General features: G+C 45.3%; 1 protein-coding gene across 2 annotated transcripts; it reads left to right on the top strand.

Moving 5' to 3' along the window:
• The first annotated feature begins 147 nt into the window (after positions 1 to 147).
• stxbp1a (syntaxin binding protein 1a) lies at positions 148 to 20,901 on the top strand. Of its 2 annotated transcripts, XM_062413430.1 has the most exons (20): positions 148 to 243; positions 8,702 to 8,751; positions 8,877 to 8,958; positions 9,052 to 9,128; positions 9,280 to 9,358; positions 9,442 to 9,545; positions 10,605 to 10,753; positions 11,061 to 11,145; positions 11,250 to 11,380; positions 11,467 to 11,574; positions 11,695 to 11,758; positions 12,170 to 12,235; positions 12,328 to 12,408; positions 12,624 to 12,762; positions 13,167 to 13,276; positions 13,418 to 13,519; positions 13,810 to 13,895; positions 14,380 to 14,534; positions 15,517 to 15,674; positions 19,077 to 20,901. In XM_062413430.1, the coding sequence occupies exons 1-19, from the start codon at positions 207 to 209 to the stop codon at positions 15,624 to 15,626; spliced, it is 1,815 nt and encodes a 604-aa protein (XP_062269414.1). In that variant the 5' UTR covers positions 148 to 206; the 3' UTR covers positions 15,627 to 15,674; positions 19,077 to 20,901. The 2 variants fall into 2 exon arrangements, with proteins under 2 accessions (XP_062269414.1, XP_062269415.1); XM_062413431.1 differs by lacking the exon at positions 15,517 to 15,674.
• Positions 20,902 to 21,204: the final 303 nt, after the last annotated feature.

Here is a 21,204-nt window from a genome sequence, read left to right as displayed (position 1 = left end):
GCTGCTGCGGTAAAAAACCCTTCATTAAACCAATATGAGATGCAGGTCCACCAATGAGAGGACGATGCGGAAGGATACGCGGTGACGTCTCCGGCTGGAGGCTCCTCCACGGCGCTGTGGGTGGGGGGCGGGTGAGGGAGAGGAGAGAGATAGAGAGAGAGGGAGGAAGCAGAGGGAGACCAGTCGTCCCAGTACTCAGCAGCATCATGGCACCTATCGGATTAAAGGCGGTGGTCGGAGAAAGTAAGATTTTCTTTATTTCACATTAAGACCATTTAGTCCCGAAATGAGGCGCCGCGCCCTGTGCGTAAAAGCGACCGTTGTATTTGTGTGTGAGCGTGTGTTTGCAGGATGCGGTGATGATGAGGATGAGGAGGAGGATGGTGGTGATGATGAAGGTGGTGCTTCATCGCATCCTATTGTAGACCCCAGCGGCTGTAGTAGCCTGCACGGACTGGCTGGGCTCCTGCGGTGCGGATGCGCAATTTGTTTCCATTTCCAGCATGCGTACACTTTAAATAAAATGATTATCCCGCAGATAGAAAACATCCGTGGAGGCTCCCGCAGCGTCTCACACGCCCTTTTACCCCCAGAAGCAAAAAACACATCTGCGCTGCTTTTCTGGAGCTGCATCGTAAATCTGTGGAGATGCGACGCGCCGCTGCAGCGCCTCACGCCCTGGCGCTGGCTAATTCCAGCCAATCGGGCGATGCAATGATATCGATTCAGTGGCGATTATTGGGCTTTAACGGTATCAATCCGTGCGTGAGGTCGAGCACTGCCTCACCTGCCTGGTGGAGCCGGAGCGTGTTCAGTGCTCCACCAGGCTGGTGTCAGCTGCTAATGGCGGATTGTGTCCAAGTTGCCTTTTTAAAGGCCGCAGCGCGAGAAATTCCGCATTATCTGAACATGGCCCCACTAACGACCCGCTGGAGCTCCTCTTCTTCATCTTCACCCTCATCCTCCTCCTCCTCACCATCGTGCAATTTATTGGTGATGCGCCAAAACCAGTCTGTGCCACTCTGCACCGTCAGGACGCAGCAGATCAGTGTGTGCACTGTGAGATATTGGATTTTAGAGTCATTATGTGTGTGTGTGCGTGTGTGTGTTTGTGTGTGTGTGTGTGTGTGTGTTTGTGTGTGTGTGTGTGTGTGTGTGTGTGTGTGTGTGTGTGTGGTCATTGGTGCAGGCCTGAACATGGATGTGCTCTGGAGGGTCAACTGGGTGCATGTGTAGTTTGGTTATGTTACCGTCACACAGGCCTGGACACTGGACTCGTACAATCCAGTTCCTCCAGATTCTGACATATGACTCAGGGTTTTTCCATTGTTGCCTCTGCTGCAGGATTTTGCTTCACTTGATATCTCGACTGTTATTGATCCGGTTTCTCATTTCACTCGTTTCACCAACATCCAGGATCAAACAGCCGCTCTGTAGTAATGTCCCAGTCTCTGAGGCCGAGTCCCCTTCGTGTTGTTAATGGGACCAGGCATCACTGGTGCATCACATCACGTCCTGGGTGAACTGCTGCATGCTTTAGGGTCCCCCCCCCCACCCCCCCACTCGGTTACACCTCCTCCACCAGCACAACCTTCCTCTGCTGTGACACCGTGGAGGCTGAGGGGGGTTTGAGCTCAGCCTGGGAATCAGACTCCAAATGTGTTAACAGGTTTAATAAAACATTATGTCGTACATATAATACAATGTTGTTATGGTTGGTTTAGTACAAAGCTGTGTTAGAAATCTATCCAGTCGTTTTATCATTATCCTTATAACTAACACACAAACAAACACAACACAACATAATATAAAATAAGAGCATCCTTGATTAGTCCCAAATAAGGGAAGATTTCTGACTTAAAACCTGGATTTCTCAGCTTTAAACCAGTTTGAATTGATCTTAAACTATATTGTGTAAAACATGACAGCATCATATTGTCGTGATTACATAGAATCATTGGTTAATCCTGATTAACGGGGTTTTGAAATAGATGATCAGAGATATTGATTGGCCTTGTTCGGTATTGTAGTACTTGAGGTTTGATTTAAAATAAGTGTGAGCCCGTGCTGCATGGACAGAAGGCCCAAAATATTCTGGAGATGAAAATGTTCATATGAGTCAGATTGTTATCACGATAAATGTTAAATTGTGTAAAGACAGATTTTTGCATAAACAGCAAAACACTTCCACAAATCCTCACAGAGTTTGCACGTGAAGAATCAATATATCAATATATATATTCAATATATTCAACATTCGTTAAATTACTATTGATTAAAATCGTTTTGGGATGATAATTGAGATTCCTTCATCGCCCTGCGGCTCTACATCGCGAGCACAGACTTTCATTTTCACACCCTGCGTCACTGGTTTGGTTTCTTATTAAAATATATTCCTGTTATAATAAAGCAACATCTTGATATGATATCATCTGCACACCTACACAGCACAGCTTCACACAACAAACATCCGTGCATAGCCTGCATTATTTAATTATTCAGGGCCTTGTAACTGGTAATTACATAACCCAGTCAGTAAAACTCAAGACGGGCACATGCAGCCACTGGCTCCTCTTCTCCAGAACCATATAAACACTGGATATTTCCCAGTAGGTGAACGCAGCGACACCTGGGCTCCGTGCGGCTGAGGGTGGGAGCTGCGATGGGATTGGTGGAGTTGGCGGGGAGGGGGGGGGGAGGGAGGGAGAGCCACCATCACGGCTCCTCTCTCTCTGCAGCAGTGGATGTATCAGCCAGGATGAAGGAGGGGGGGGGGGGGGGGGGGGATGGGCAGCGAGCAGAAGCTGCTCCCACCATCTTTTTCATGACTGCACGTGAGCATCGGCCCCACAGAGCAGCAGGAGGGAAACGAGGCCGAATGACGAGGCCTCTCATCGGCAGCGAGCGGCGACCTGAGCTGCAGGATTCATCATCTCTGAATGAAGCTGCTGCTCAGACAACTGTGACAGAGCTGAACATTACAGGGATGTGATTTAGAAAGGAAAAGCGTTATGTAGCTGTAGCTGATTTTCTGGAGGTGATTCAAGGCTGTTTGACTGGATTTTATTGTATCGTGCAGGGATTCGTCTTTTTTCTGTGCGCTTGTCTTGAGAGAGAGAGCTTTCACTTGTTTATCCTCATGTTTAGACACATGTAACTGTGGTGTATGGATCAAATCAGGGGATAAATCAGAGGATGTGGATGGAACAAGATTTATTTATAAATGGCGCTCGCTTAAAGCAGGAGCACTATAAATTCCTGCATTCTCCAGAAAACATTCAGCGAATTTCCCCCTGAAGAAGTGTCATTCGTTTGTGTTCAGCTGCTCATTCAAGGTCATGAGGTTCAAATCCCTCCATGTTCATCACCGGCCTGCTGCCAGATCCACTGTGATCGAGACCCGTACTGATCCATCCCACGCTCTGACCTGTCCACAGTGATGTAGCGGCACTAAATCTGAAGGTTAACAGAATCTACGAGTCTCAACTTCACTCCAGGTGACAGAGAAGTCATCAATAACCCCCCCGGTGTGACCTCGCTGCTGTTTGAACCACACCTGGTTCAGTGGTAACTCAGTTACACCGGGACAGGAAGTGAAAGTAGAGACATGGCGGTTTTAACATGGAACCCAAAATCAGAGCAGTCAACATGTCACTGGAGCCGTTAATAGAACTTTGAAGATACATGCTCTCATTTCCACTAAACGCTGAGATCACTCCATCATGATTCGGAAAGCAGATTCCAAACTAGTCGGGTTTGTTGGCAACTTCGCAGCTTCAGTGACTTTGCCAGATTTAAAATCAGTTCACATATAGAGAATAAACACAAACCTAGACTATGATACGATTATTTGAAAGATAAACTGCGTAGCTCCGACATATACCCCCCCCTATCAAGCCATAAATTATTGTTTTGGGATTTGAACAATTGAAACGGGGACTGTTAGATATACACAACAGAGACTCTAGTCTTTATTAGATAATTGAATCCGGCGCTGCCGATTTCAGATTTGTTATGAACGTGTGTGTGATTCACATCGATCTTCTCATCTTCCTCATCACACACAACACGTCTCCTTCAAATATCTGATTGGCTGCTGGATAAGGTCGCTCTTCTCTGGACGTACCGGAAACATGCTGGTGTGTAGTTACTCTTCGTGAGGAGAGGGAAGATGAAAGAGAAAAGGACACAGTCATGCACACACACACACACTTATAGAAACATGCACACACACACACTGATACACTCCTACACTCATACAAAGCGCTGCTGACCTTGGAAGCATCACTGAACCAGAGCATCGCACACTCGTCTGGGTTCAGTGTCTGACGCAGTGCCTGCAGCCCTCAGGGCCACACACACACTCACACACAACCCCCCCCCCCCCCACACACACACACACACACACAACAAATACACATTCACACACTCAAGTAAATCAGAGCTGAAATGTCATGTGATTGCAGAGAGCACGTAGAACCGGCTGAAGCAGATCAGGGTTACAGTCGCTCGTCATCTCAATGCATTCCCTCTTTTCTCTGCCGCTGAGGAAGAGTGCTGTGTCAGAGCTGGCAGAACCTCCTCTTCCTCCCACTCCTCCGCTCGGCGGCACGTGACCGCTCTCTCTCCATCCTCCTCTTACATACGTATGTGCACAGAGAACAACTGTACACAGTGTTACAGAAATATCCAGACGAGCTGAACAGCTTCTGCCAAGATGCCAGGACGACGTGAGCTAGAAGAGGAAGTGCAGATTGATGAGGAAGAGGAAGAGGAAGAGGAAGGCAGACGATGACATGTCGATATTTGAAGATGTTATTCTCACTGTATTGCTACTGAACAGCTGCCCCATTAATTCATATTTAGCCCCTACAGACAAGGGAAGGAGATCCTTAGTTTCCCTATCGTGAGATATTTCAGATTCAAATGGATAATTTTGGTTGTGGTAACCAGAAGGATTTGATCAGATTGTCCAGATTGGATCTGATCACTCATAACGTGCGTGTCTTTGCAGAATCGCAGAATCACAGTGTCTCTCTACATTCAGGTCTCGTGACTCCTGTGTCTCCCAGCACCACTGGGTGCAGGTCACCACTCCTCGGCCTGACCTCTGACCTCTGACTGGATTTATGTGGGAGTCCGGAGGAGCGACAGACTCATGATCCTCCTCCGCTTCTCCTAAGAAATCATTTGTGCTGGTTGGTTATGTAACTTCAGGATGAAGAGCAAACAAACTTAACAATATTCTCATCTAGTCTTTATGTGTATTGACTTTGGGGCTGATGCCAATACCAATATTACAGATTTAAAAGAAAACTGAAACCAGTTTATTGACATATTAATATTAAACAACACAAATAAAATAATTGGGCAAGATGTCATTATTTAACTAATTTGGCAAATTCGTATTTTTTAAGATTAGTATCTTACGTTTTAAACACAAACGTTATTACAAATAATATATAGTTAAATATACAAATACATGTAAATACCAACCGTGTTCTTTGCCTGAATTTAGTTCTTTACAGTATTTTTCACATCACTATGAAACCGTGTCGCGTGTTACCACTCACTGAAACAGTTTTATTAATGAACTTAATGTGGCTTTTACAAAAGCTGCATCTCAGTAAAGCTTCAAGCGTTTGTTTGTTTTATTATCAGATGAAATAAATAAATGTCTGAGCTGCCCCTGGTGGAAGCTGCCTCTGGGCTTCACTGCTGAGGCGCCTGCTCGTCTCTCTGAGCTCAGCGGCGCTGGCTCCTCTCGGGAGCGGTGCCACAGTGAAGATCCACAGAGGAGAAGTGGGTCATGCACTCACAGGTGAAGGTCCCTGAAGGGGGGCGGGGGGGGAACTGTCGCCGCTGTGATGTGACATAATGTGCAGAGTCAGGGCTGCCAGGAGGGAACACGCAGCCAATCAGCAGGAGCCGTCACATCGTGAACCTATAGCACCTCCCCTTTTTATTCTGAGGGTCAAAAACAAGGAAATGAGGGGAATTGAAAAAGCAAAGATTAGATTCATTTGTTTGAGGTTATTTTTTAAATATGTTTTTGAAAGAAAGTGTAAGTTCGAGGTTTTTGTCACGCTTTCTGTCCTTGAGGATGTGTATCCTGTTAAACTGGATGTGAGATAGCACAGGAGGCTTTTGAGGAGTGTGTGTGTGTGTGTGTGTGTGTGTGTGTGTGTTTGGTTGACACAGCTGTTGCTCAGTGTTTGTTCAGGTCCCTTCCCTTTCGTCCCTGTATTGTCGAGGCTCTCTCTGCTCGACAGAAAGGAAAAACCCACGGAGGTTTCTCCTGTCGTGGTTTTGTAACATGACTGAGTGACGCTGCCACAGGAAGGAGAACTGTGAGAGAGTCGACTCCTCTTCAGTAGATCCCGATCCAATTTGATCGGTTGACCAATAAAACTCTGTCAATATGTGGCTTTCACATTTGTAGAAATAGTGTCGGCATCATTATCTTTATGTTTGCAGAATAAACAAAGCAGAGAAGTAATTTACATTTTACAAAAGCATATATCTTCTTAATTCAAGTTCTATCGATCTGTTTCTATAAGTTGTTTTCTTCCTGTTTATTATTATTTAGAACAAAGATTATGGTTAACGTGAAGAAATAAAAATCAGCCTCAATTATTTGTCATAAGGGTTTGAAATATATATATATATATATTTGTATTTTCTTGAACAAAACACAGACAGTATTTACTATTTATTTATAACTTTTTCCCAGAAGACAACATTTGGACTCTCAGTTTGTACATGACCACAAAGACATGCAGTGTAATCAGGTAGATTCATTAATAATAAATGAATATTAATAAATAAGCAGTTCTTAAAATAAAGCCTTAAAACGAGACACAGCAGCCACACAAATACCAATAATTTTGGTGATGTAACCTTGTGTGTTTTGGTTCAGTGTATAACGGGTATAAAGTACACAAAGTACTGCTCTCTGATCTGTGACTGGATACTTTCATTCCTGGAGCTGCAGCGGCGTCGAGAGGAAACACATGAGCGGCGGCAGAGGAAGAAGGATTTCCTCGCTGCCGCTCTGTTTGTGGAGGTGTCTCAACTCAAGGTCCCCGGGCTGCTGCTGCATGAAAAGACGAGATGATTGGTCGGGAATCGAACGTGCGCTTTGAGCATCAAGCACGGATTTGGCTTCACAACCTCAAGAATTTGCTGCGGCTGAGGCTGAGTCAGGAAATCTCTGTCACTTAGTGAGAAACTTACTATTCCCACATCACGCGTCCCACAGGAGGTCAGACACAGTTCCTCTGACTCACAGGAGGTGAGAACTGTCTCTGCCTCTCTGGCTGTTTCTGTCGAGGCAGCAGGACTGACTAACTTCAAAGTCCGCGTCCTCTTCCGTCCCCCGAGAAACGAAGACTCCAACGAGTGGATCCTATCCCAGGACTCATTGAGCCTCAGTGAGAGGAGAAGAGGAAATTAAGAAGAACAGCCAACTTCACACACGTTAAAACCAAGAGACATTAAAACTTCCTCCGTGTTCAACCCCGGCTCTGTTGAGGCGACAGACGAGCTTGTGACCCCGAAAGCATCCGTCCATCATCAAGCCTTGTCCTTCTCAGCCAATCAGCAGCTAGCATCTTCATCAATCCACTCGATTCACTGGGAATCATACAGAGCCGGCGTTGACTGACTCAAGCACATCTCTGATCTTTTATTCCTCGTTGCTGTGTAATCTTTGTTTATTTTTTTTATTTCTGCTTGTCCTTTTTAATCTGTGATAATCCATCAGTATCTCCGTGGCCTCTGGTTTCAGCCACGGGGATTAGACGGGTTTTCATTCACACTGATCCAGCATCATGTCCGACAGTAATTCACCCTAAATGGATTTGTCCTAATGCGACTGGCAGATTGCCGGCGTCGTGATCGGGCTAATATCGGCAGCGTCGATTCGGTGATGTGACGTCACGGTGGACGGGATTATTTGAAATCAAACAGGGAATCAATCCCCTGCAGTTTATATTCCTCCTGGTCACGGTGTCTCTGCTCAGTGTAACCTTGTTGGAGGCCGTGTTTGACTTTGTGTTGTCGTCCTCCACGTCAGGAATTTCATTATGAGGTTATTTTTAAATCTGCACCAGTCGGACGAGATCGTGTTGTTTTGTTTCCAATGAAAACCTGCAAACCTTATTTTCTTACTTAAGTGCAGGCGAGCAGATAGGAGATTTGATTTCCCTTTGTTGTCTTTATCGGATCCTTGTTATTTTATAATAATATTAATAATTTAATTTAAGTCAATACATTTAGAGAAATAACAAGATGAAAGAAAAGAGTAAAAATCGCTTGACATCAACTGTGGAAGAGCAGAGAACTCAGATTACATGAAACATAACACAGAGACAAATGTGAATTCTCTACACACACAGACACGCACAAACACACACACAGACACAAACACACACATGCACACACATACACAGACACATTAAGTCCTCCGGTCAAACTGAGCATTCCGAGGCCTGCAGAGATTTGAAAGACGACAGAACCAAACAACGTTTATTATAGATTTTATATTATAATGTAACTAGATAACTATTATAGATAATTCATGTCATGATTTATTCAAGTGAATGTGAAAGAGCTGGGGTCTCTGTTCTGAAGGGGGGGGGGGGGGTCATCACAGAGTCGCCCTCGGGTTCCTGACCATGTTTGTTCTTTACCTCCACAGAGATTATGAACGATGTCATCAAGAAGGTGAAGAAGAAGGGAGAATGGAAGGTAAGAGGTTTACTCACGTCATCCACATCAAAGCTTCTCATTGATTGAGTCTAGTTCAAATCGAGTGTAGCCTCTCAATGGAAGTAAGAGTTTGTATAGTTACTGTCTCGTCCCCCTGTCTTCAGGCGCTGATCGTGGACCAGCTGAGCATGAGGATGTTGTCCTCCTGCTGCAAGATGACAGACATCATGACGGAGGGCATCACCAGTAAGAGACGACCAATCACGTCCACTGTTCATCTGCACGCTCACGCTTTGTGTTGTGTTGTGTTGATTGTAACGTGACCTTTCTTTTGTCTAGTTGTGGAGGACATCCACAAGCGGCGAGAGCCTCTTCCCAGCCTGGAGGCCATTTACCTGATTACACCCACAGAGAAGGTGAGGATGCTCCCTCTCTCCTTCTCTCCCTCTTTCCCTCTCTCCCTCTCTCCTCTGTCTCTCTCTCACACAATCAGGCCATCGTCCTCTAGGCTTCCACAACATCATGGCAATAAAACTTATTTGAAATATGCTCTCTCTCTCTCTTCAGTCTGTCCACACCCTCATCGCAGATTACAAAGATCCTCATCAAGCCAAATACAAGGCAGCGCACGTCTTCTTCACAGACTGTGAGTATATTATACACAAACTCTCGAAGTCTCGATCAAGAGCAAATAATCAATGCTGATCGATGTGATTCTGTATTTTGCAGCCTGCCCTGATCCTCTGTTCAACGAGCTGGTGAAGAGCCGCGCTTCCAAATCCACGAAGACTCTGACGGAGATCAACATCGCGTTCCTGCCCTACGAGTCCCAGGTAGACGTCCGGCAGCGTCTCACGCATGTTTAATTTTCATCTGATGTTTGTTGCCAGCTGTGAGAGAAGGATCCAGAGATAGAGAGAGCGATAGAGGTTGATGGAGGACGAGGGGCAGGAAAGAGAAGCTGCTCACACAGGAATAGAATCAGTGAGTTTTCGGGGTTGTTGGGAGTCGGTGATGGACGGACAGAGAAGGAGGCAGAAACACAAATGTAGTTGAGGTGGTGGCTTGTCACAATGCTGCTGAGTCACTGTGCTCACTGCCAGACTCTTCTAGAAACACTCACACCTCCCTCCCTCCATCAATCCCTCCCTCCCTCCCTCCCTCCATCATGTCCTTCCACATCCCTCCCTCTCTTCCCATTCCTCCTTCCCTGCCTTTGCATGTCGCTTCCTCTCTCTAAGTCTCAACCTTTTTTATTTGTTCTTATTATACTCACTTCACAAATGTATTCTTTCCCTCCCTCCTTCCCTCCCTCCATTTCTCCTCTCCTCTCTATCTCCCACATCTCCCTCTGTCCATCCTTCACTCGCTCACTATCTGAAGATGCCACTCGGCCCACAATGCTTTGCTCTCCTCATGTCTGCTATAATTAATTCAGAGTCAGTGATTTTCTGCTCTGGGGCGATAGCCGCCTCGGAGCCCCACCCCCCCAAACCCAAAGCTCTCGTCCCATTGGATGACTTAGAATCAGTGGCCAATGGCAGCCAAGCTGACGTCGGGACCCTTCTGCAGTGCAGGAGTGTGGTCATGTGACTGTGGACAGATGGGGTGGGAGTGAGGGATGGAGGGGAGAGGAGACAAGGAGAGACGAGAGGGAGGAGGAGGAGGACGAAGGAGGAAATTGAAGGAGAGGTAAAGAGACGTGGAGAGAGAATGACGAAAGGAAAATGAAAGAGAGGAAAGGAAACAAGTAATTAGAAATGAGAGATGAAGGTGAAATGATAAAGAAACGGTCAAAGCTGGAAGGAACGAAACCTTGGAGCTGCAGCAACGTTTACATTTCTGTGTGTGTTTGTGTGTCTGTCTGTGTGTGTGTGTGTGTGTGTGTGCAGGTGTACTCACTGGACAATCCAGATGCCTTCCACAGTTTCTACAGCCCCCATAAGACCCAGCTGAAGAACTCGGTGATGGAGCGACTGGCCGAGCAGCTGGCCACGCTCTGTGCCACCCTGAAGGAGTACCCGGCCGTCAGATACCGAGGGTGAGCAGCAGGGGGCGCTAATAGGAGGTCATCATTAGAAGTTAAGAGTGGTGCTACAGAGGGGAGGGGTTTGAAAATGACTGTCAGTAAACATTTTCCTAAAGAGTTTATGTCTTAATCTATATTTTTGAGTATTTTCCAATACAGCTGTTCATTAAGTCAATTATGATTCTTTGGAGTTAAAGCATTGTTTGCATCTGGGCGTTGTTACCGTGTGATTGGCAGCTGATAAGACCCAATGGGTGCAGGCGCAGGTGTTTCCATTTGGTTGTGTTACTGATCGTTCCTCCATCTGTCCTCCTGTCAGCGACTACAAGGACAACGCCACCCTGGCCCAGCTGGTTCAGGACAAGCTGGACGCCTACAAGGCCGACGACCCGACCATGGGAGAGGTCAGATCAGGAAAACTAAATTTCACTTGTGTCACATTCTTATTTCAGGCTGTATATGGACGGGTATATATTCAAAATTCCTTTATGTGCTCCTCCCGGCGCAGGGTCCAGACAAGGCTCGCTCACAGCTGATCATCCTGGACCGGGCGTTCGATCCCGTCTCACCTGTCCTCCACGAGCTCACCTTCCAGGCCATGGGCTACGACCTGCTGCCCATCGAAAACGACGTCTACAAGTAGGCCAGAAGCATCGAGGGGCGTCGTGTTAGATGATATCAAACTATAGAGTGAAATATTGAAATGGAGGTTTCTCCTGCTTCAGGTACGAGACCAGTGGCATCGGAGACTCTCGTGAGAAGGAGGTTCTGCTGCACGAGGACGATGACCTGTGGGTGAGCCTGAGACACAAACACATAGCGGAGGTGTCCCAGTGAGTACCACTTTATATCATCACACTTTCCTGCATCACTCGTTTGATGCCGAGTCCAGCAGCGTTCACGACTCTCCGCTCACGCCCTCGTCCTTTTTCTGCTTGTGTTCTGTGATTCAGGGAAGTGACGCGTCAACTGAAGGACTTCTCCGCCAGCAAGAGGATGAACACTGCAGGAGAGAAGGTGACGTTGATTTACAAGTGGGATCATTTCTTGAATTCCCTGAGAAACTACTGACTTCTGGGATTGATGATTTGTGTCTGTGAAAGTAAATTATATCTAAAAAAGTGATCTGAAACAAGAAGGGCCCTCGGACAGTCGATACCTCCACATACACCTTCAAATATTCTCAGAAACGTGACCGGGATTATCTGTTTTTCTCGTTTCCAGTTTTCCACTTGTGAAGTTTGTCCTGCAGTGATATTATAAGTTAGTTTCAGTCCAGTTGATTATTAAACACCAGAGAACCGACATGTTTTATGATTCAAGCTTTTTAAATAATGAATATTAACCTAAAGAACTAATTTAAAGTGTTTTATTTGACCGACGTCTTTCACCGGACTCATCCTATGAATGTTTCTTCTCTCTGAACAGACCACGATGAGGGATCTGTCCCAGATGCTGAAGAAGATGCCTCAGTACCAGAAGGAGCTCAGCAAGGTGTGTGTGTGTCTGTGTGTGTGTGTGTGTCACCATATAAGTGATTTTTTTGTTTGTGGGTTGTTGTTGAGGGTGTGTTTTGTCTCGTTCAGTACTCCACTCACCTGCAGCTGGCTGAGGACTGTATGAAGCACTACCAGGGAACAGTGGACAAACTGTGCCGTGTGGAGCAGGTGAGAGGGAACAAGAGGGAACAAGAGGGAACAAGAGGGAACCAGAGGGAACAAGAGGGAGCAAAAGGGAACAAGAGGGAACAAGAGGGAACAAGAGGGAGCAAAAGGGAAATAGAGGGAACCATATTGAACCAGGGGGCTGCAGGAAAAGTTCCTGGACATGTCCAGAGCAACGGACGGAGAATGTTCAACCTCACAAACGTTTTCTGCCGCAGGATTTGGCGATGGGAACCGACGCCGAGGGAGAGAAGATCAAAGACCCCATGAGGGCCATCGTGCCGATCCTGCTCGACGCCAACGTCACCACATACGACAAGATCCGCATCATCCTGCTCTACATCTTCCTCAAGAACGGTGAGTAGGAGACAACAGGCGATCTGAAGCTCAGGTTTTAAAATGATTTGTACTCTTTGCTGTCGCCTCAGCCGTCATCCTATCGTCTTCTTAAATATCTTAAGACTCTTGAGTTTTAATTTGTATTTTATTGTATTCTGTTTCATATAATACAAACTCAGAAACACAGACTGTTAAAGTTCATTAATACACAGAAAGTGCAGAGATATCAAAGTGAACACATTTTAAATTAAAGGACATTATTTTAGTTTTGGACTTCGAGCAGCAAACATGAAATTGCCTTCATAAGGGAGTAGGGTGAACATATTAAATGTAAACAGAGTCATGGAGTTCATTGTGTGTGTGTGTGTGTGTGTGTGTGTGTGTGTGTGTGTGTGTGTGTGTGTGTGTGTGTGTCTGTCCAGGCATCACGGAGGAGAACCTGAACAAGCTGATCCAACACGCTCAGATTCCCCCTGAGGACAGTGAGATCATCACCAACATGGCTCACCTGGGCGTCCCCATCATCACAGACGTAAGATCATCACTTTCTTCTTCTTCCTCTTCAGTCGGACTCTCAGTCTTCACTCCTCTTCCTCCTCTTCTTCTGCAAAATAAATCTGTATCTACAGACTCTTCTCCTTTTAACCTCCTCATTTCCTCTTCCCGTCATCAGTCCACCCTCCGCCGAGGAAAGAAGCTGGACAGGAAGGAGCGTGTGAGCGAGCAGACCTATCAGCTGTCCCGCTGGACACCGCTGGTCAAGGACATCATGGAGGTGTGTGTGCAAATCACTGAACATCATATCCACATGTTGTTTCTTTATCTCATTAGACCTCAATTCAGTTAATAAAGTCAAACCTCTTTATTTTCCAAACGTAATGTTATCAACTGTAATCAGCTCCTTATTTGTGCAAAGTCAGTTTATCAATTGATCTACAATGACGGAAACACATGTGGTTGTTATCCGGTAGCAACTGTGACAAGTGTGTAAGACGCGTCGCAGTCGCACAACAATGATGCTGTGCAACACAAGTGTGTAACGGTATTTCTGTTGTCGCCCTGCAGGATGCTATCGAAGACAAGCTGGACACCAAGCACTACCCCTACATCTCCACCCGCTCCTCTGCCTCCTTCAGCACCACTGCAGTCAGGTGCACACACACACACACACACACAAACAGACACACACACAACGACATATGGACAAAGCGTTTTATTTTATTACCCTTTTTAAAAGACCAGAATAGATATGCTGGTGTTGGATCAATAGTAATTTTGGAAGGGAATGAGTCTGATGGATCAATACTTGGGGGAAATGGAGAACAGGGAGGGGCTGCGGTTTGAATCCCAGCGTAACAACAGGAAGAAGAAAAGCTTGAGCTGGAGGAACAACGACAGGAAGAGGAAATAACACAGGACTGAAGCTTCTAATTATTTAAGCTTCGTAGAAACAGAAGTTTAAAATAATGGATTGTCTTTATTGAAATGTCTGCACACAGCTCTAATGTTTGAATCTGGTTTTAAACGTCCAGATAAAACAATATCCTCCCGAATCCCTGCAAGGTTTTTCCTCCAGTAAACAAATAACCGTCTTTACATCCATGAAATAACCGTGAGCGTGTTCTGCTCCTGCAGCGCTCGGTACGGCCACTGGCACAAGAACAAGACACCTGGAGAGTACCGCACCGGTCCCCGCGTCATGGTCTTCATCATCGGCGGCGTGTCCTTCAGTGAGATGCGCTGCGCCTACGAGGTCACGCAGGCCAACGGGAAATGGGAGGCCATCATCGGTGAGTAATGCAACAGGGGGCAGCACTGAGCGCAGGCCGAGCACAAGAGGAAGGGGTTAATGAGTCGACACGTTCAAGACGCTTGAACTCAGAGTGGTCGTGTTGTGAGATCGCTGATAAAGAAGCTGCGTCCTGATTCAGGGGTCACTGCGTGAGGCCGGTCCGACCTCCAGGTCCTCTGAAGGTCAGAGGAGAGAGGGAGGAAAGAGAACAAAGGGGCTCAAACCGACGTACACGAGCAAATTGAATGTTTGAAATCTGAATTTTTCGAGTTTTCAACGAATACTTTCTGAAAGTTAGTTTGTCGTAAGAAAAAAGATAAGGAAACAGTTCACTTTGATGTTTAAGCAAATTTTAAAAACAATATACTGCCCCACTGCCCCACAGAAAGAACAATAAAGAGAAGATCGAACACAGTTACGTTAAAAGTTCTGGTTTTCTTTTATTTATGCTCCGACTTTAAGTAAACACACTTTAAGGTTCATATATACAAATTACAAATCGACGAATCCCACGTCTCAGTGAACTCTTAACGGAGGCGGATGAAGCTGCAGAACAGCTGTTGTAACCTGTGCCGTGTGTTCTGTCGTGTGATGCCCCTGTGTACTGTCGATTTCATGTCTCTTAAGCTTCGCCAGCCAGTCTGTCTTATAACTGGGAAAGTGTCTTGTAAGTCTGTGTTGTGCTCTGCTTCCGCTGTTGTCTTTTAAAAACAACTGTTGTCTTTGAATTGCAGCCACGCCACGTCTGTTTTCTGTCTGTACCTCCCAGTTGTGTTGTGTCTTTTTTGCAGAATGGCGAGTGTGCGTGTGTGTCAGTGTGAGCGTGTGTCTCTCTCTGTGTGTGTGCGTGTGTGTGTGTGTGTGTGTCTGTGTGTGTTTGTTTTAACCCTTTTGGGGTTTTAATTTAATGGAGCGACTGGGGGAGGGGGCGTGGCATGTGCTGAGAGACGAGTGGTGAAGCCGCCTCTGTTCCTCCACAGGTTCCACCCACGTTATCACCCCCACCAAATTCTTATCGGACCTGCAGCACCCCGACTTCCGAGAGTCCACTAGGGTGTCCTTTGAGGACGCAGAGCCCCCGGCCGAGTGAGGCAGAGACAGATTGGGAGGGAGGGAGAGAGAAAACACACTGAAAAAAGTAAAGGCAGCCGCACAATGAAGCCCTTTCTGAACCTTCACAGCACAAGGGCTTCGTCCTCGTTCCTCCTCCTTCCTTTGAACACTCAGTCCTGTTCTGTGTAACTCCACCCTCCTCCTCCTCCTCCTCCTCCTCCTCCCCATGTCCCTCGGGGATGGGCACCCCCGACCTCTCCTCAGCGCACCGACCGCTCCACTAGCCTCGCTGACGGTTAGCCGGTGATTCCAAATGTCCAGAGTTCATCACGTCTGCAGACTCACGTTGCGTATCATGTTTTAAATATCAGACAGATTTACCCAGTCCCCTAGATGCAGAGTGTTATTTGGATCCATGAAATATTCGTGGAAATGTTGTCAAAGAATGAATATCAAGGTCAAACAGCGCCCTTGATATCGACAGTTCCCTTAACATGCCTAATATTTACAGCAAAATCCACAAATCATTCTCAGAGGAATCAACGAATGTCACAATGTTAAAGAAAGTTAGGGAAAGAAAGTAAAAAGAAAAAGGTTGATCCAGCCCTTACTCCGGTTATGCACCAAAATTTTATTATTTCTTTGTGTCACATCCTTCAGTCAAATTTTGTCCAAGAAAATCTTATTACAGACTTTTATTCTACCTACTTTAAAATAACATTTTCAACAATCAACATAACTTATAACTGATATTATAAATACTCCATTACAGTACATTATTGTCCGGTTTCATCTCTAAAATATAAAAATCATCCTGTAAAATGAGTTTGAGACTCTTCATGCAGCAGCTTCTGTATTCGATCACGTTCATCCTCGCTCCTGGACGTCCCGGCTGTGAGTCTGCAGGACGGACGTGTGGATTCAGCTCACGTACAGTCTGAGCTGTGGAGCGGCCGCGCCTGAGGGGGTCGCGACCCCATCCCTGCTGCCTTCTCCCATCATCTCAACTGGGTGGATTAAATCGCCCCTCCACCGCCACCCGAGGCTCCTTGAGCCTGTTGACCGCTCACTCCAGATTTAATCTGCCCCGCCCTGAGTTCCATCTTTATCACTTTTTAACCGTCCGATTATTATTTTTAAATTTTCTAACCCTTTGCAAAGACCCCCCTGATTTGTTGCTATTTCAGGACAGGTCCTTGACTTGATGCTGGATTTGAAAACACCTTTTCTTTATGTGTGTGTTGTTTTGTTTATTTGAACTCCTCATCCATGTCACACTCTCTCTCAGTCCACGTCACATGCTCACATGGCTCGTCTGCAGAGGGAGCTGGATGTTAGACTCAGATCGTGAGGGTGCAGCTTCAGAGGAACTCAGTTCATCTCTCTGCTGACACAGTCTGAGAATGTAGCATCGCTCCACCTGATGTGCTTTAGCAACCTCCCGAAAAGCAAACAATGCAACAAACACATTAAATTCTTTCAAGAAATCATCTTAGAGAGTTTTAAGATTGTTTGTACAGGAGCACACAGACAGAGTCTCTCTGTCACATGGGAACCTGAGAGCAGCCGGAGGGCAAACACCTCCGCAGAGGCCCAAACAGATTCATTAAGAAGTATTATACAAATTATTTCTGACTTTTTAAAGAACATAACATCTTATAAAATGCTCCGCGTGTTGCCTAAATGACCCAGAATAGTTTTTAATCATTTAAAACTTTATTTAAAATAGGCCACACCTGTAAAATGTCATATTTAAAAGTTATATAAAAGTTTGTAAACGAACAAGATATCATCCAAACCACAGATTAAATGGAGAATATTTTTTTTTTTTTTTTTTTAAATTCAGAAGTATTGTGCGTTCTAAAACCCGTTCTGAAACGTGACACAAACAACACACGTTTGGGACACAACATTTAACACATCATCTCCCTGTGAGACTTATTTCCACATCCCATGACCCCGTCATCATCTCCTTCTACACACACGTCGCCATTTAACAGAAACCTGTCGTCCTGGGCTTCCATCTCATTCCTGACCCGTCTGCTAAAGCGAATCGTTCACAGACCGGACGGACCATAAGCAGTATGACCCCTCCCCCCCCCTCCACCACATACTGCCACATTCAGCACCTCTTGAGCAAAATGGCCATCACTTACTAAAAACAACTCTTTGTTTTTTGTCGTGCTGTTTTGGTCTGAACCTCAGTAGTCGCCTCAGAGGCGTAGCCGGCGTTGTGTTTCTGGGGCCGAGCGGCCCGCGAAGCTGTGTGTTTGGGGGGAACAGCAGAGAAGCAGGTGAGGCCAGTCCCACACTGACCTCAATGACCCCCACTAAACCCCCCCCTTCACACTCCCCTGCATCACCACCATAACGACCCCACTCGAGATGGGCCGGCCTCTTTCTCTCCTGTCCTCGTAGCAGGCGAAATGTGTTTGAGGTGAATCCGCCCAAACCGGAAAAGAAACATGCAGCTTTGCCACAGAAACAAGCCGACGTAGGGAAACAAAAAGAATTCCTGTTGACGTTGAACAGGTGCGAGGAGTAAATCAAATATCGAGAAGCAAACAATAGGGAGAATCCGTGATAAACGAAGTGACAATTTCAATTTGGCCTAAATGTTTGCTTTACTCCAGTCGGCACCTTTCAAGTTTTTGCCGATGTGTGAAATGTGTCTTCAGCTGTCACACGAGCTCATCACTGTCCGACCGAGGTTTCCGAGTTTCACCTTCTCATCCATTTTAACGGCCGACGACAGAACTAAGTCTCTGGTTTTGGATTTCATGATCACGTTAGAGAAGATCTGCTTCCGTCTAAGTGTGCTGTTTTTTTTTTTTGTTGTTGTTGTTGTTGCTTTCTGTCGATGTATTTCTCAGCTTCCTGCATGCTCTTTGAATCAAAGGCCTTTTTCTAACACTTGATTGGCTGCGGTGGGTAGACAGGTATTGGTGTCGTAGGCTCTCCACTAGCCCCGCCTTGCTTCTCCAGCTCACAGAGTCATGTCAGTCGTGTGGTGCCATCACTGATCTGTGTGCTTCCATAATGTTCGGCTGCATGATTTAGCTCCACGTCACGAGTCTGTATCAGCTCTAGAGTGATAGAAGTTTAAATAGTCCTTTTCTTAAATCAAATGAAAACCCCAAAATGTGGACATATGAGGTTCGTCCACCATGTCCAATCAGTCCTGCACAAGTCATATCTCTAGTTTTGGGGGATTTCAGATCAGTTTAATGTTTCTCTATAGTTTGAAACAATCTAAAATTATGTCAGAAACTCAAGATGGAGATTTGAAAAATTGTGACGAGCTGTTTCGATGATGCAAAATCTGAATCTGCAGAGCAGCGGCAGCTCCATTATGCGAAACATCCGCAACAGGCTTCCATAGCAAGAGCTGAAAACACATTTTTCCACTGGTTCTTTTACAAACGTGCAGATCTAACGCCCTGTGTGTGTGTGTGTGTCTGTGTGTCTTTTGCGTGCGCGTCTCCAGGCTCGACCCACATCTTCACCCCCACCAGCCTCCTGGAGCAGCTCAAGGCCATGAACAAACCAGACGAGGAAGTGACGAGCTAAAAAATCCTCCAATCACATCTCTCTCCCCCTTAACACACCCACACCCCGCCCTCACCCATCTTACCACCACCCCTCCCCCCGACCCGATCCATTAACTGTGTATGCATCCTGCTTGAAAAGAAGAAAAACAAAAGACATCTTAGATGAGTAAAAAAAATATATATGTTGTATCAAAGATTAAAAGTATTCTCATGTTTTCCAATGGATGCAACTAAATGAACTTATTTAAAATGGTTTAAATATCAGAAGAGAAGGCCATTTTAAACGGAAAGTACCAAATGTAATAACCGTAAGAGGTGGACGTCTTCTCTGGTTCTCTCCTCGGGATTTCTCCTCCGTGTCATCGGAAGCAGGTGGAGGAAGGATGTGACTCGGTGGGAGGTCGATGTTGTAAAAAAATTCAAATATCATATCAGTCAACATGCAATATATATAAAATACATATATTTCACCGGAGAGGAGCCCCACCTCGCTCATTTGAGATGTGCATATTCAGTAGCATGCTTGGACTTGTGTGGACTGTCGATGTGTTTGTATCCGGTGTGGATGTTCTGGAAGCTGCAGAGTTTTAGCGTTTAGCTTTTTTTCCAAAGATGCTGAGCTGGAGTCCTCCACCCAAACGCTTTGTTTTGAGTATGAAACTAAATCACGGAAACTTCTCAAAAACCATCGTCCACTACTCCTCAGTCAAAACTACGTAGGTTTTTATCCAGAATCACCAATTTGATTTAATCTTTGAGTTCAAGTGACATCTTCTCCAAATTTAAAGAAATACCCTAAAGGCAGGAACAATCTAAATGTGACCTTTGCTGCCACATCTTCCATGTAAATATGTAGCGTGTGTTTGATACTCAAAACAAAGTGAAAGTTTGGTTTAAGAACTTGTTGGAGCAGAAGATGAAAAGAGAAAGAGCTCAGCTAGAAAATATATAAAAAAAAAAAGAATCATCCCTCCTCCGGCTGCAGAGACTGTGAACTATTTACCGTCCACAACCTTCTTTCCGTCCCTCTGGAGAAACTTCATGTTTTAATGTCTAAGGGCCGTTGCTTGCTGTTATATAAAGAATAATGTTAAAAAGGGCCAGTTGTATTTCAGTATTGTATCCTGTCAGATTAAGTCTTATCATTGGTTTCGTAATGATGTTTACTTCAGGGCCATGCACTGAGTCGTGTTGTGTATTTGCCATATGTTGCCGTTTTAGCGTCTCACTGTTGACTGGTGATCTTTCTGACTGTGAAGTAGTGATTTCCTTTTTCCCTTTTTCGAAAATGCCGATGTGAAGCCGCCGTGTTTGTGACGTTTTAGCTGTAGCTGTTAGTGGTCAGCTGGGAAAATGAAATTCTATCTATATTTTCTTTGTCCGTTTCTTCCTGGTGCAATGTAAAAACCCCTCAGTGACGAATGGCTTTAAAAGATGAAACTTAATGACTGAACTTTAAGCTTTTTCCCACTTTTTTCCCGGCCAAACAACTTGTAAATTGCACTACTGCGTTTTCTGTGATGCAAGCGCTTGACTTTGTGTTCCGTTTATTTATTTTTTTTGCCGATGTTTAAGGGTTTACTTTGTTAAATCAATAGATTTTCAGAGGAAAAAATACATTAAATGAAACATTAATCCGTCCTGAAACTGTTTTAACTTATTGGGATTGTTTGTTTGCAAGTGTTGAAGCACAAACAATACTTCCATGTGTACCTAGTATGTACTAAGGCTGTCTAATAAATTGGCTTCCATTATATTGAAGACTCGGATCATGTTTTTGAGTAACAGCAGTAATAACACTGTTTTTTTTACACAGAGCAACTACACAGTATAAACTACTATATATTATAAACTGTATTTTTCCAGATTTAATATAAGGTCACCGTGACCTTTAGCTACCAAAACCTCATCAGTTCATCCTTGAGTTCAAGTGAATGTTTTGTACCACATGTGAAGGGTTTCCCTCATGGCGATCCGGAGACATTGCGTTCACAAGACAAATATTGCTCCGTTAGGGCACATGGACCTTGACCTTTCACTGCCAAAATCCTATAAGTTCCTTGA

This window comes from Platichthys flesus, chromosome 19, assembly GCF_949316205.1.
Source record: "Platichthys flesus chromosome 19, fPlaFle2.1, whole genome shotgun sequence".
Classification (NCBI taxonomy): Eukaryota; Metazoa; Chordata; class Actinopteri; order Pleuronectiformes; family Pleuronectidae; genus Platichthys; species Platichthys flesus.
This window is presented reverse-complemented; position numbering and strand designations above follow the sequence as displayed.

What these genes read in the sequence shown, in the direction of transcription:
- stxbp1a (XM_062413430.1), top strand. Translation starts at nt 207, where the DNA reads ATGGCACCTATCGGATTAAAGGCGGTGGTCGGAGAAA. An exon ending in TGATTACACCCACAGAGAAG is followed by an intron (nt 9,129 to 9,279) that starts GTGAGGATGCTC and finishes CTCTCTCTTCAG; the next exon opens with TCTGTCCACACCCTCATCGC. An exon ending in TTCAGCACCACTGCAGTCAG is followed by an intron (nt 13,896 to 14,379) that starts GTGCACACACAC and finishes CTGCTCCTGCAG; the next exon opens with CGCTCGGTACGGCCACTGGC.